Source organism: Martes martes (genome assembly GCF_963455335.1).
Source record: "Martes martes genome assembly, chromosome: 7".
Classification (NCBI taxonomy): domain Eukaryota; kingdom Metazoa; phylum Chordata; class Mammalia; order Carnivora; family Mustelidae; genus Martes; species Martes martes.
This window is the reverse complement of record NC_137894.1, coordinates 9,157,885-9,173,200: the sequence shown is the minus strand read 5'-3', so window position 1 is coordinate 9,173,200 and position 15,316 is coordinate 9,157,885. Positions and strand designations below refer to the sequence as shown.

Here is a 15,316-nt window from a genome sequence, read left to right as displayed (position 1 = left end):
TACGTGGAATAGTATAATACACATCATCGATTAAAGAAAAGACATTTGTCGCTTAGGGGAAAGGGAGGCGAAAGAGGAGCCCATCAGTTCCCACTCAGGCAATGCTCTCGTGTTTACCGTCATTCTTAGGCGCACTTACCAGTGCTCGTTACATGAGCCCTTCAGCAAAGGTGGTGGGGCTCGCTTCTGTGGCTTTTCTCTTGTTCTGTACATCAGCTCTGTGGTTATTACACCAGCTACAAAGAACGTTTTCCGTGCCTTGTAGCTTAGCCTGTAGCTAATACGCTCTATCAGTCCAAAACCACCTTGTTTCACACTTCCCAGAGATTTGAAACAAAAAAAGTTGCAGAAAGAATTTTGGAGAATGTATTTCCAAGTTGCTCATACAAACTGGCTTGTTGCTGTTTCCATTATCGCTGGTTTTAGTTTTAGTTTTAGTTTCTGTTGAAATGATGGGAAGCAGTTGCACTTTTCTGTCCTTAATGGTAAGCCTTCATCCTGTTCCTTGAGAAAGATCGGAGGATTTTCCCCGGATCCATTTTGTTGCTCAGATGTGCCTCCGCTAGCCAGGACTCCTAGCATGTTCCCTGAGGATGATCAGTGATTCAGGGTGAGAAGTTCCATCACTTCAGAACTCAAGAAGGTGACTCCTCCCTTTCGTAGCTGTCCTTGTACCTGTGCCGTCCTGTGATTCCAGTTCCGTTCGGTAGGGCCGTTCCTCTTACCCTGCTTCAAAGTGTCGTTTCAGAGTTTCTTACCAGTTGTTTTTTGTTTTTCTGCTGAAAGAGAGACAGCGTGTCGTATAAACAGCTCACCACAGCTCTGTGGCGGTTGGTGGCAGAGGTTAAAAAAAAAACCAGATAGATGATATTTCCCAGTTATGTGGGTTTTCCTTCGTGTTCTTTTGTCTGATGCCTCCTTGTAGTGAAAAAAAGTTGTTGTTGAAGGCTGAGCTGTTTGTGTTTAAATTCAGAGGAATCTAATTAAGGAGCCGACTCTGTTCTCATAAACCACTGTGCTGAGACCTTTCTGAATAGCCTTGAAAAATGAAAGCGTGTTGCTTACTGCTATTAGGAAATCTTTTTCTTTTAAATAAATAAAGGGCCAAATAATTTTTGGATCTCCCTGACAACATGGTATAGTTTGTGGCAGAGAGCTTGACAGTGTCTTCGGGTCTCCTGTTCTTGGTAATTGTCTGTGTTCCAGAACGGAGAAGAAGGTTCTAACCTCGTGACTCTGGCTGATGTCAGTGGGGCCAGAGTTTCTAAACCACCCCACACACCGCTAAAACTGTGGCCACAAACAGAGTCTGGGACAACTCGGTAACAAGCTGAGTCTTTTTCAAGTAGGTACTTGAGTATGTTAGGCAGACATCCACATGAATTACTTATCACTGAGACTCAAGCCCTATTACAGAACACATTATGATTTCAGCTCATCAGAGGTTTGGGGACCTGTCTCAGCTGACTAAGAAAGTGAATTTGTATGAAAAGTTGTTTTTTAGAAGGACATTTTATTATTACATCTGCATGCGTGATTCATCAGTTGGAGTTGTCTTTTACATCTCAAACACTGGCCTGAGAACTTGAATACTACTGAAATCTGTTTAAAAGTGAAGGCACCACCTCTTCAGAAATCGTCTTTGCTTAATTCTCTGGTGTTAGAGCTGACTGGGTTGACAGGTCATGTCCCAGTGTACTAACGGGTCTCTTGTAGATCGAAATTAGTGGCAGGTTCTCAGGCAGATCCCACCTCCTCTGTTGCCCATAGAGGTCAAAAACATTGATTTTCATTAAAGCAGAGAAGAAAATGCACTTCTGTAATTGGACTAGAAGACAAGAGAGGCTGATTGAAAAATTGTTTTTAATCTATCACAACTATGATTGACTTTAGAAGTTAAGGAAATATTTATAAGGAAATCCAAGGAACTTTGGAGGATATTAGAATGTGATATACTGGGGTTTGGTTTTGGTTTTTAAATACTGGTACAGAGTAGTACATTGATAATGTGACAAACCTATGTACGCCCCACTCAACATGAGAAGGTGGTAACATTTCATTGTATTCATTATATACTTATTTTATTAATTCAGATTATTTTTTGCTTTTGAAGAAATAAACATTACAGTTGAATCCCCCCATATTTCCCTGCCTAATCCTCTTCCTCACTCCTCAAGGACAAGCACGGTCATAAATTCAGTGTGTATGTAGCCTGTATTTTGTAATTTTATCTCCTACATAAACGTTTAATTTTTTTTTTTAGTTGATATAAATGGTACCATATCTCATTCTGTCATTTGCTTTATTCTCCTCAACATTAAATCCGGCAGATCCAGAGTATTGAAACTGATCAATCTCTAGACCATTGACTTCTCTTAAATGGTATTCCATTTTATGAATATAGTAGATCTGTCCCACTACTAAGTCACTTGGGCCATTTCCGGTTTCTCTCTGTTACAAGCAGAGCTGCAGGGAACCTCCCTGTGCACCAAGGGAATCGCTACGTCGTCAGGCGGGCACCTTGTCAGCTTAACTGCATGTTGCCAAATTACCGTCCGAAGTGGAGGAACCAGCTTCTCCATCCCTCAGCGGATGCCGGGAGTTCCCGCATCACTGCTGCTTCACCAGTACCCGGACTGGGCAGGCTTTTATTTTATCTGACCTGGTTGGACACGAAATGGTATTTCTCTGTTGTTGTTTGCATTTCTGATTTCTAGAGAGATCGGGCACTGTTTTGTGTTGTGAACGGCCTGTACATGGTCTGCACGACTTTTCTGTTGTGATCTTTCTCTTTTTCTTACTGGTTTATGACGAGTCTTTAACGCTGGCAGGACCGTGATTATGTGTGTGGCAGTACATGTCGTTTGGTTTCAAAATGTGTGGTTTTCCTTGTCGGGCATATGGATTTGTGTGTTTTCCTCATATGCTTATCTTCCATGTTTTAAAGCGTATTTTGTTAAGTAGAAGGGACAAACCAGAGGTTCTCCTGAGAGGGGACAAGGAGGAATGGGGTTAAAGAAGAGGTATCTGAAACACTTCGGCTGAGCGGGGATTTGTGAAAGACAGAGGAAAGGTGGCGAGGGGAGCCCGTGTGTGAAAGAGAGGATGAGTCACCTACGACCTTGGAATTGGGGCGGGGGGGTGGGGATGGGGGGCTCTGTGCTCCTCGGCATCTGCATGGCAGGCACCCCGAGTAAGGATAGCGTGCAGACAGGGGACTGTGTCTCTCTTACTAGAACATGACTGTAGGAATTCATCTCAGCTGCTGAGCGGGGCTTCTCGCTGTGGGTACAGCAGCTTGGAGCACCTGCCCAGCTCTCCCCACTCTGCAGACATCTAGTGCTTACTCTGGGCGGGGAATTGGGGACAGGGATCTAAAAGTTGTAAAAGACAAAGTGAGACTCCCTCAAGGAGTTTTCTAGCCAGTGGAACAGAGTGGCCGGTCCAGTACCGCGATGGAGGCCAGCGTGGAATTCCAGAAGAGCAGAGGTGGGAAGTCTTTTCTTTCTTGGGTGAGTCAGGACTTCATCGAGGTGAGTCCTGCCGACCCAGTCAGGGAAAGGGACACAAGCACAAAAGACCATTTGCTCAGGGCTCACAGGCAGGACCAGAAACACGGTGAGCGTCTGGAAGTTCATGCATGGCAGGCCATAGCAAGCCAAGCGGGAAACTTGAGCTTTACCCTAAAGGTGATGGGAGCCACCGAAGAGTGTCTGGGAGGCGAGAGGCCAAAAACGAAGTTAAGTACAAACCAGTGAAGACATGTGGTCCAGCCCACCTGTTGCCTCTTCGGGACTGCCCTAGAAGACTGCTGGCTGGAGAGGCATGAAGTCTCCAGCCCGGCTTCCCCGGGGTCTGGGTCCTGGAACAGGAGTTGCGTTGCGTGAATACAAACAAGGGCAGAGCCACACTGGCATCTCAGGAGTCACCTGGATTTCTGTGTGTGGTTCTCCTGTTTCTGTCAGTAGTAAAACAGTGACTTCTTTATCAAAATTGATCCTTATTTTCAAGTCACAGAGAACTGGACAAATTAATGAGAGCCAGTGGTTTCCGGTTCTTTAGGGAAACATCCCCCAAATGTTTACTTTTCCTGATTAGAATGAGTCACTCCCCAGGGGTCTCTTTCCTTATGCCCAGAAAGGGACATTGCTGAGAAACCCCAGCGTTCCTGGGCAGCGGCACATAACCTCTCTCTCACCGCCGACTTCTAGAGCAGCTCACGGCTTACATGGAGGTGACTGCGGGCGGTGGAAATGACAAGGAGCATGGCATCCAGATCACTCCCTTGCCATCTGCTCCTGGAGGAGAGCACAGGGCGGGGCGGGAACCGAGTTTTGACTGCGTGACTTCCGGGATTTTCCTCTTGTTGGTACCGACGTTAGCCTTTCTCAGCAGAGCCTCTCCGCGTCCTGCCGTTGGTAAAGGAACTTAGGTGTCTCTTCAGGTTCGTTAACAGAGAGGTGACCAGAGAGTGAATGTCACTCTGGTGAAGCCAGAAGAGGTCAGCTAGATGGGGGCAAAGGCAGGCCTGGGAGGGAAAGGCCCAGAATAAAGCCTCACCCCACCCCCAGGACCCCAGGCTGGTTGTGACTGTGGCCCATCCCGTTGACACAAGCAGACGTGCTCCTGATAGCCTCCTGGGTGGTGGTGGCCTCCGTCAAGACTTCTCCGGTCAGGGCCTTTCCCTGGCCGTAACCTCTGGGGTGGCTGGGGCCACCTTAGTGATAATTCAGGTGACACAGAAGCTGAAGTCTTTAGCTGCGTGAACCTTGTGGGACACTCCAGTGGAATTTACTTGAAAAATTATCCCAAGGGAGAATGTAGACCCTCCTCTCGTTTACTGGATGGGGAAACGGAGGCACTAAGGAACGACTTCCGTGCGCCACACTAACTAGCGGAGCCAGGAGCTAAATCAGATGTCTCGCATGGCAGTTCCTCCTGTGCTCCTGTCAGTGTTAATGAGTTGGCATCTCACGTCTTATAGTCAGGTCATGTCAGGGCACCTGGCCTTTGGGTAGAGGAGACCTAGTAGGGTCTAAGCTGGACACTTGAATAGGAGCCGTGAGCCAGGCCCCGTGCCAGAGAGACGTAGAGATTGAGCAAGAGATGGAGCGTTCTGGAGGACACCGGGGGGCCGTGACGGTACGGCGTGACAGGTGGCACTAGAGCTCCGTGAACCCAGTAGGCATGGCGGGAGCAACTGTTGAGGAAAGGCCTGAGGGAAGAGGCCTCTGGGACCTGGGGTTCTGGCAGTCTCCCTCCTCGTGCCCCGTCCGTCCTCCCCATCCTCGCTCCCCTCTCCCCACGTACATAGGCGCCGGGAGAGCGTCTCGGCCCACCGTGAGCGAGCGGACGCGGGCGGGACCTGTGGTGCTGCCTGTTGAGTGGTGTCCGGTTGATTTTCTCAGGGAGCCTTCCTGGAGAGGCTCCCGTCACCGAGCGTCCCCACAGACAGATCCATTGTTTGTTTCTGCTTCCCCGCCGGCCGGGGGCGCAGTTCTGTTTTATGACTTCACAGCAGCAGCAGGAGCTGGCAGCGGCCCTTCTGAGGCCCGGAGGGGAGGGGTTTTTGCGTCAGTGGCTTTGGCGCCGAGGGAGTAAGAAGTGAGGGTTGAGGCTCGTGTCACAGGCAGATGTGGTCTCCCCTCCGCCTTTCAGGAAGTCTCCCTCTTGATCCCGAGTCAGGCTGCCCTGACGTGCCTGGGGCGGTTCTGAGCACCTTTCTTTTGCGTCTCCTGACTCCGCTGGGCGGCGGGAAGCTCGGGCTGGTTAAGGTCCGAAGCAGAAGGACAGAAACGGGCTCTCCGATTCCCGCTCTGCCTTTGACCCAGCCATGCGGGTATCCCAAGTCCCGGCAAGGGGCTCTGTGTGTGGATTTGTGACTTCGACCTCCCATGTTGACGGCAGACACTTTTACTTTCCGTTTTGCTCGGTAAGCGCTCAGCTTCCTGCCTGAGAGCCTCCAGACTTCTCGTTTCGGTGACTCAGAAATCACATCTGTTCTCATCTCTCCTCCTCCTCCCCATGACGTCACGCGCCTGCTTTCTGGCAGGGACCACAGTCTGTAATCCCAGTTAGAGCCGCCTTCTGACATGCAAGTGACTTTACTCGGGAATCCACGGGCTGCTGTGGCCGTGGGGGAGGCAGAGTCCCAGATCTCGGCTCGGTCGAAGTCACCTTGGGCTTTGCTTGTTTTCCAGGTTGCAGTGCGTTTGTCCACAAAGGCTGTAGAGAAAGTCTGGCCTCCTGTGCAAAGGTCAAAATGAAGGTAAGACATTCCTTGGGGTGGGGAGAGTCCTGGTTGGGGTTTTTGTTTATTGTGACCATTTGGTACCAACCCTGAGACCAAAACATCCAAAGAGTCATTCTTCTCGGAAGCGACCGAGTCTCTTCTTCACTGCCACACTTGGGAATCTGTGGCTTTTGGAAAACAAAATACTTTCAGAAGTCTTGTGTTAAATACACATTTCTCTGCATTTCTAGCGTCTCTGTGTTGCTGTCGAAGTGGTTTTGCTCGGAAGCACGTCCGCAGGCCCGCCCCGCTGCTCACACACCCGCTTCCTCATGGCCACCCTGAGGGCAGCAGGTGGCACTCGGGGGCTTTGAGCTGCTGGGGAGCTGGGTGGGGGAGGGTTGGACGTGGCCTGCCCGTGGCACCAGTGTCCACAGGGCAGGGAGCAGTTGGCTCTGGTCACATGATGCAGAAGAGGCAGCGCCCGGCGTGGGGAGGGATCTCGCGCTGGGTGGTAATGGGCACCGCTTATCGGATGGCCCTTCGAGAGAGTGGGTTTGGGGGCCCCCCTTCGAGGTAGCCTCCGTGGGTTTTGGTGTTCTAGTCCCCTGTAAATAAATGTCCTTCTGTCCCTATCAGAGAGCAGACGTCTGTCTAGCGCAGCGGCCTCACACTAGACTGAGTGTGCGTTAGAGTCCTCTCAGGGACCTGCCGAAAGACCATTCGCTGCTCCCCTCTCCTCTGCACACTCCAGGGTAGGGCCCAGGAATTTGCATTTCTAGTAATTTCCCAGATGATACAGGGGCCGCGAGTCTGAGCTGGTGTAAAAATGACACACTTCTGTGCCCCAGAGCTTACCAGCCCATCAACATCAGTTATGGTTGGCTCTTGAAGTATTTTTGTTGATGATGCAGTTTTTTTTTTTTTAAATCCCATTTCTTCTCTAATTTCTCCTTAAAAAATTGGAAGATCTCACAACCCTAGTTATTTCCTCGTAGCCAGCGTTCCCGATTTTCAGCTTGCTCTTTTTCCTGTTCTCCGTAGTACTTCTCACCTTCTCAGAGTTTCTGTGTAACAGCCTGTGTTTACTTCTACATGTATTTTGCGTGGTCTGCGCCTTCCTTCCACTAGCATGTAAGACCGAACTTGCCAAGCAGTCTGAAGTCAGGAATGTTTGATCCGTTGATAGATCCTAAGCATCCAGCATAGAATCTGGCGGTCTAGGTCCCTAAATGTTGGGGAAGAAGGATAAGTGGTGCAGTCCCCGGGGGCTGAGTGGCTGTCACGTCCTTGACAGGATGTGTGTGTTCCCTCCCCACCCCGCCCCCTTGCCTCCTTCGCCTGTTGCCTGCCTAAGCCCACGGGCACTGAGTTTGTGATCTGATGGGACTTAGTGCTATTGGGAATGTACTAGGCTGTGTAGAAGGCTGATGGTAGAGGTAGCATCTCCCCTATAAGAGAACACAGCCTAAAAGGGAGAGTTCCATTTTCAAATTGGAAGTAACCTGTGTCCACTAATAGTTTATCTCGGAGTAAATTGGTTCACTCTGTAATTGCTCACACACAGTGTTTCTGTCACATGCCCCAACAAAAATCTCAACTGAGATTTGTACCGTACCTAAGGACTGTTCAGTGCTGTGTTAATGCCAGTCACTGGAGAAACAAATGAAAAAGGCACAGATGCCGCTCTCCAGGGGAAGACGGCAGTCCGACAGTGACCGTAAATGAGGGCAACTCGGTGGAGATCTGTGCAGGATCCTCAGGGCCTGCCAGGCACTGCCTTGGTGAGGAGAAGAAAGGAGGTGGTGGGTGGCTTTGCCCAGGAGGTGGTTCTCCTGTGGTCTTGAAATCAAGGGATACCCTGGGGCGAAGGGGCACAGGGCATTCCTGGCAGGAGAAGCAGCCTTTGCGGGGTCCTGGCGCTTGGCAGGTTCTGAGTGAAGAGCCCGTGGGGGTGGCGGGTGGGATGCCGAGCACCGTTGGCCGAGAGCCAAGCTGGAGCTCTCTCCCTGCTCTGGGCTCCTTGAGACCTGACCCAAGAGAAGTTGTGGGTGCCGTCCTCGTGTGTTCATTTATTTCCTTTTTCCTTCAGCAGCCCAGAGGGAGCCTTCAGGCCCAGGACACGTCTTCGCTGCCCACAGTCATCATGAGGAGCAAGCGTAAGTCACTCAGTCCTCCTGTCCTCCGGCCCTTCTTGACTCCCTGGTTCAGGAGTTAAACACACTTTTGTAATACTCATCTGTAATTCTTAATCAAGATTTGAGCATTTATTTTGTGGTAAGTTAGAGAGGACTGCAGGTGATTGGCCAAAAGCCTAGTGTTCCCCCATCAAATTCCCTTGGAAGGCTTCTAGAATAGTATGTGTATCAGCTTGAAAGGCAGCCCTGTGTCTGTGTGTTTAAGCAGGTGATCCCACGCATCTCGAAATTCCTCTTCCATGAGTTGACAGTTACACTCGTTTTTGGCACCTCGGGGTTGCGCAAAGAAAATGAGATCTTACTGATTAAGCTTCTTAGTTTAGGGGCACCTGGGTGGCTCAGTCAGTTGCACATCTGCCATTGGCTCAGGTCATGATCTCGGGGTCCTGGGACCAAGCCCCATGTCAGACTCTCTGCTCAGTGGGGAGCCTGCTTCTCCCTCTGGCCCTCCCCACTGTGTGTTCTCTCTCTCTCTCATATTCTCAAATGAATAAATAAAATCTTTTTTTTTTTTTTTTTTAATTTTTTTAGGGGCACCTGGGTGGCTCAGTGAGTTAAAGCCTCTGCTTTCAGCTCGGGTCATGATCCCAGGGTCCTGGGATCGAGCCCCGCATCAGGCTCTCTGCTCAACAGGCAGCCTGCTTCCTCCTCTCTCTCTGCCTGCCTCTCTGCCTACTTGTGATCTCTGTCAAATAAATAAATAAAATCTTTTTAAAAAACTTTTTTATAATTTAGTTTATAAACTGTTTATAATTTAGTTTATAAACTGTGAAGTTAAGTAAATAGTTCTTTCTCCCAGTGGACTTCAAGTGGTACACAGAATTCAGTCATTCACGTAGTACTGTCTTTAGCCAGTGTGTGTAAGGCTCCACTTTGGTTTTACTTAATGTTCTCCCTTTCTCATTCCCCATCCCCAACCTCCTACCTTCCCCTCTGTAGTGCCCATATAGTTATTTAACATATATCCTTGTGATCTCCTCTGTCTTTGCTCAGATGTTTGTGTCTGAGAATATCTTAACTGTTTTGTGTGTTGCATTTGTATCAGATAAGACTTACACTTCTTCGTTGTTTTTTCTCAATCTGTCATTTTAAGATCTGTGCATGTTCTTATATATGAGCTGTTGTTCCAGACGGCTGCATGGTATTCTTCTATAAACCTCTTCCATAATTTAATTATCGGTTCCCCTGAAGATGGATATCTAAGTCATTTCCAGCTGCCACCATAAATAATGCGGTACTGGGTATCATCTTAATTGGCTGTCCGGGAACGCATGTGTGACTCCCCCAAAGGCCGTGTTTCTCAAAGTATAGTTCCTGGATCGTTAAGAAGTGCACATTCTTGGGCCCTACTGAGACCTACTAAGTCAGAAGTCCCGGAGGTGGAGCCTAGTGATCTGTGCTCAAACAGATCCTCTGGGTGAGTGTGATGCACACTCAAGCTTGAGGACCACCGCTCCACACGGACTTGCTCTGAGTTCTTCCAGAAGCATGCGAATTCCCTCTAGGTGGGTTAAGTCTGCTGGTGCTCAATCTTTGCACGTAGATTACTGTAAGAGATTTTGCCAGACCGATCACTGTAAGCAGTGATCCTACCCATTCCACTACCTTTTACCAGTCTACTCTTCTGTAAACATTTTTCGTGGGACATCATCCCTTGCTTCAGAACTAGCATCTTTCTTTTTTGTTTTAAATACCTATTGTATGTTAGGTTATGTATGTTACCTCTGACCCCCACAAGTATTCTCACTCCTGTTTTACACCCCCTGACGCAGTATGGTGGTGAAGAGTACAGATTGTGGATTCAAGTAGTATGGGTTTGAGTCCCAGCCCTGCCACTCAGTAGCCACGTGACCTTGGGCATTTACTACATCCCTCCTCTGTGAACAGATGAAAACAGTTTCAGTGGGTGGTTGTCAGGTTTAAATGAGATCACACCTGTAAAGAACCTAATAGTAGGTCTCCAAATTGTTAGCTTTAGCTACTACCATCATCCCCACAAATAGGGAAACTGAGGCTCGGAACTATTACGTCACTTCCCTGAGTGGAGTGGGGATTGGCTTCAAACAAGGGAAAGCTGTTATTTTCACCCCGTTATTCCGTCCTTTAAAAATAAAGTTGTTCTTGGGACACGTGGCTGGCTGAGTCCGTGCGGCTCCTGATCTCAAGATTGTGAGTTCAAGCCCCACACTGGGTGTGGAGGTTACTTTAAAAAAAATTTTTTTTAAATTAAAAAAAAAAGAGTTGTCCTTTATTACTTTTAGGGTTCTGCATAGCAGGACTTCATTCTGATTCTCCAGCCTTTTCTAGGGATTCTTTACGTGCATCCTCTTTCCTTCTTTCCCTTTGTTCTCTTCTACTTGTGCTGAACTTCAGTTATCTCCACCTTCATTCATACTGTTCTCCTCATCACAATGTCATGTTCTCCTTCCGGCCTACCCACATCTGCACCATTCTCTGAGAGCGAGCGTCTCCTCCTCCATCAGATTGTATCCGCTCGCTGACTCCCCTCCTGAAACACCGAGGACGGGCCCCAGGCCCTTGGACATTTCAGCACATTCCCTTCTCTGCCGTTGCGCTCACTCCCTGTTAGAGCAGAGCCCACATCTCATGCTTCTCGTGTGCTTCCTGCCCGAAGGGTCTGTTCATACGGTCACGTAATGTGTTTCTGATGTTTTATTGTCTCACCTTCCTCTTAAGTAGAATTTGAATTGGAAATTAATGGTTTTGTTAATTTTTTATTAAGTCAGAAACCTCCTGCAATACTGTCAATGTCACAACAGCCGCCCCAGTCTTATTTCCTGCAGCTCCTGACACTTGAGGGGATAGGAGGATCATGCAGCTCGAGTCTGGGGCACGAGCTCAGTTACCAAGGAAAAGTAATTTGTTAGCCAAATGCCAGGGTGACCACTCGAGCGTAACATGAGAGCTTCGGCTTCCTCTCTGGTCATGTTCAGGAGACCTGCACGGTATGAGAACAGCTTAGCTGGGTGACACTACCGTTTTGCATTTTCCTCAGCTGTAAATTAAAGTAATTGGTCAGAGTCTGCGTTCTCAAACAACGTGCAGAAGGATCACTTGGGGGAGCTCCTAAAACGTGTGGACTCCCGGTCCCACCCACAAGGGATGAGAAGGGCTGGGGTTTGTGTATCTCACAAGTACCTCCCAGGTGGCTGGATAGACGCTCGCGCAGAATGCTGGGCTCTCTCACCTCTGGTTTCTTCTATCCGGAAAATTTTCCCAATTTCATTTTATTTTACCTTGAGTTACTTTCTGTGTTTAAATATACTATTACCCATGATTCTTTATCCACATTGCCTAATCTCCACGCCACCCCACAACTAACCACTCTTCTTAGTTTTATATGTATCTTCAAGTTTCTCTATGAAAGTAAAGCAAATACAAATTTGGCTTATTTTTCTTTTTTTAAAACATGAGAGTCTGTTGTGCAACTTTGTTCTGGGTCTTGACTCCCCCTCCCTCCCCCCCGCCCCCTTACAGTATTATCTTGGAGATCCCGTGTCAGTTCATGGAGAGTGTACTCATTTTTTTTAAAGCTACATAGTATGTCAGTGTATGATGTACCATAATTTGTTAATTCATCATCTTTTGCTACTCATTTGTGTCATTGCTTATATTTTGCTTTAAGCAACAACATTGCATTGAATGACTTTGGACATGTGTCCTTTTAAGCATTACGAGTATGTCTTACGGAATCAACATATCCAGGGTGCCTGACTAGCTCAGTTGGTGGAGCATGGGACTCTTGATCTCGGGGTTGTGAGTCCAAGCCCCGTGTTGGGAGTAGAGATTACATTAAAAAAAGAAAAACAGGTAGAATAAACCTATCCTAACGAGGAATTACTGGATCAAAGGATATGTAGGCGTTTGTAGTTTCAACAGGCACTGCCAGATGGTCTTCTGTAGAGTTTTTGTACCCACTTACACTCCCAGGACAAAGCTGTTTTAAAGGAATGTGTTCTCTTTGGCATTTGTCCGATGAGTCACTCCTCATGAGCTTGGATACGTGGTTCAGGCGGTGTCCTCTCTTCCTTTACAGCCTCACAGCCCAAGGAGCGGCCTCGATCTGCAGTCCTCCTGGCGGATGAAGCCACTGCCATTCCCATGTTTGCCAACAGGCGGTCCCAGCAGAGTGTCTCACTCTCCAAAAGTGTCTCCATACAGAACATTGCTGGGTAAGTGGGGATTTTAAGATAGCACAGTTGACCTCTAGGTGACAAGAGCTTAGTAACCGTGTCATTTGACAGAAAAATTCTTCTCATTAGGGAAAAAATGTGTAACATAATGACGTGCACACCCCCGTGTTACAGACGTGGGGAACGGGGAGTGTGCTCTGATGCACTGTCGTGCCCGCCATTTCGTAGCAGGGATCCCCTTTAAACACGTCATCAGCCACATTGTCCTGTGCTTTGTGCCCGGTCAGCTTTGCTTTTAAGGAACCTGAGTTGTAAAGAGGTGGTTTTTAGATCAAAATAAGAGGTGGAAATGGGGTGGGTAGAATGACTTATTTCTGATTTTTGTCTGTGACCGCTTACATCTTCAGATACTACACTTCTCTGCTGGTCAGATGAACTTAGTGTTTCTGCTGCTCCTTATAAATCTCTTTCCTGGGCTTGCACCTTGACCCTTGAGTCGGTTCCACAGCGGTGAAGGGTGGGGCCGGTTACGACTCTTAGGTCCCCACTCACTCATTTGCACTAAGGGCCTTTAGTGGTCCCTGCAAAAGTTGCTCTGGCCCCTGACTGTCCAGGCCTCAGCTGTCACATGGCTAGCACAGGGCTGATTATGATGTTGCTGGCTGTTTGGGGTAATAAGACTCCTGCTTTCCCATCAAGCAAAGAAGTCATCGCCAATGTAGGACTCAAAACATCTCTTCTATCTGTCGTAAACTAGGCTGAAGCAAAATTCTTAACTGAAGGATGCAAATCTTCTTTTGTCAGTACGTCCCAACCTCTGTGCTGGCTAGTGTTTTCTTGTTTAAAAAAAAGGTTTCGGGTATTTTGTTTTATCTTTGTATTGTCATTATTCAAAAGCCTTCCTTTCAGAGGTATTACGGTCTCAAAATGTGTTTGCATTATGACTTAAAAAAGCTAGTCTTTGGGGGCGCCTGGGTGGCTTAGTGGGTTAAGCCTCTGCCTTCAGCTCAGGTCATGATCTCAGGGTACTGGGATTGAGACCCGCATCAGGCTCTCTGCTCAGCAGGGAGCCTTCCTCCCCCCTCTCTCTGCCTGCCTCTCTGCCTACTTGTGATCTCTCTCAAATAAATAAATAAAATCTTTAAAAAAAAAAAAAAGCTAGTCTTTAAAATAATAAAGTGTTAAATGACTCTTGTTTGCTTTTGTGTCCTACCAGAAACATTCCCTGGAGGCCTCCTGTGCTAGCTGGTGGGTTGGGGTTTGAGAAAGTCCGAGGGAGTACAGTTTATTAGAAGTGCTTGGTCTACAGTTATTTAGAGAATAAGGAGTTAAAGTTAGTGGTCACACAGTGAGCTTCAAATGGAAAATTTTTTTGTATAATGTGTATAGTTTAAGGGAATAAGATTCTCTTGTTACCCATCATGAAAAAAAATTTTTTTGAAGGCTCAAGAAGTTCAAGTTTGCAGTGATGTTAGATGCCTCTGACCTTCATTAATAGTTTATGTTGCATGTTGCTGAGTACCTGGCTTAAGTAATTTGTCTTTCATCACTTGGTGCTTACAGGCAGCTGTCATTTTAGGGTTTTCCAGGTACTCATTTGAGAAAGCAGACCGTGGTTTATCAATATGTATTTGACAGTAGGTGCTTCTTTTTGTCCCCAGAGTTGGCAATGACGAGAACATTTCAAACACCTGGAAATTCCTGTCTCATTCAACAGACTCACTCAATAAAATCAGCAAGGTCAATGAGTCAACAGAGTCGCTAACTGACGAGGGTAAGAGGAAATTATGGCGTGTGTCTTATCCCTGAATATAAGTGTTAATGGAGTAATATAGTACCTGCCTTTTGCTTACTCCTGTGAAAGTTCTCTGAGTCATCAAACGCTTTAAAATGAATGGTATCAAACTTATCCAGTTGTTAGATAGTTGTCTGTTGAGGGATGTCATTGACTTTCATGTGGTCGCTCTCTCTCGTACACACACTTTTTCTGGCCCTAGACTTTTGGCACACGGTCAGCCGTAGCTCTCTGGGCAGGTCGTAAGCCTACTCTCTTCAACTAGTAAAGTTACCGGGTCCTTTTCAATTCCTTATTCACATGGGAATCCTGAATCTCAGTCACATTTGACTTATGTGATCTCTTACCCAGAGCCGTGAATGTGGAGTGTGTCACTCCCAAACAGGAATTGAGTCTTTCTGGTACTAGACTATGCGTTCTCTGAACGTTCTGTGTTAATGCTCTCTGTGTCTGTCTTAAGACGTTATCACCCGAGGAGAGCCCGGGGTAGGCTTTCGAGAGCTCACAGACCCCAGATTTTGATCCTGATCTTCTGGTATTTTGAGGAGTAGGTACAGACATGAATGAAGGACAGCTAATGGGGGACTTTGAGATGGAATCCAAGCAACTAGAAGCCGAGTCCTGGAGTCGCATAGTGGACAGCAAGTTTCTGAAACAGCAAAAGAAAGATGTGGTCAAACGGCAAGAAGTGATTTATGGTGAGGCTCTCTCCATTTGCTCTGCTAATACTTGGTTTGCATTGTGCAGCATTTTTTATCGGGGGAACCGCTAGACCATGGAAAGCCAATTTTCAAGTATGTAGCATGTCAGAGATTTTCTTTAAAAACTTTGAGGTCTAAGGACACGATCTTATTTCTGTCCTTTCCTCTTTAAAATTGTTTCCTTCAGTTTCATTGAACCTTTTATTGACCGTGAGTGCTTACTTACACGGTCGCCC

General features: G+C 47.4%; 1 protein-coding gene across 1 annotated transcript in view; it reads left to right on the top strand.

Annotated features, from left to right (window-relative positions):
* Nucleotides 1-15,316, top strand: part of AKAP13 (A-kinase anchoring protein 13) — a 113,624-nt gene that overhangs the window by 75,000 nt on the left and 23,308 nt on the right. The window contains exons 13-17 of the mRNA XM_080807551.1: nucleotides 6,201-6,268; nucleotides 8,328-8,391; nucleotides 12,488-12,623; nucleotides 14,246-14,358; nucleotides 14,925-15,077. Of these exons, the coding sequence (XP_080663677.1) occupies nucleotides 6,201-6,268; nucleotides 8,328-8,391; nucleotides 12,488-12,623; nucleotides 14,246-14,358; nucleotides 14,925-15,077 (534 nt within the window). The remainder of the gene's footprint in view (nucleotides 1-6,200; nucleotides 6,269-8,327; nucleotides 8,392-12,487; nucleotides 12,624-14,245; nucleotides 14,359-14,924; nucleotides 15,078-15,316) is intronic.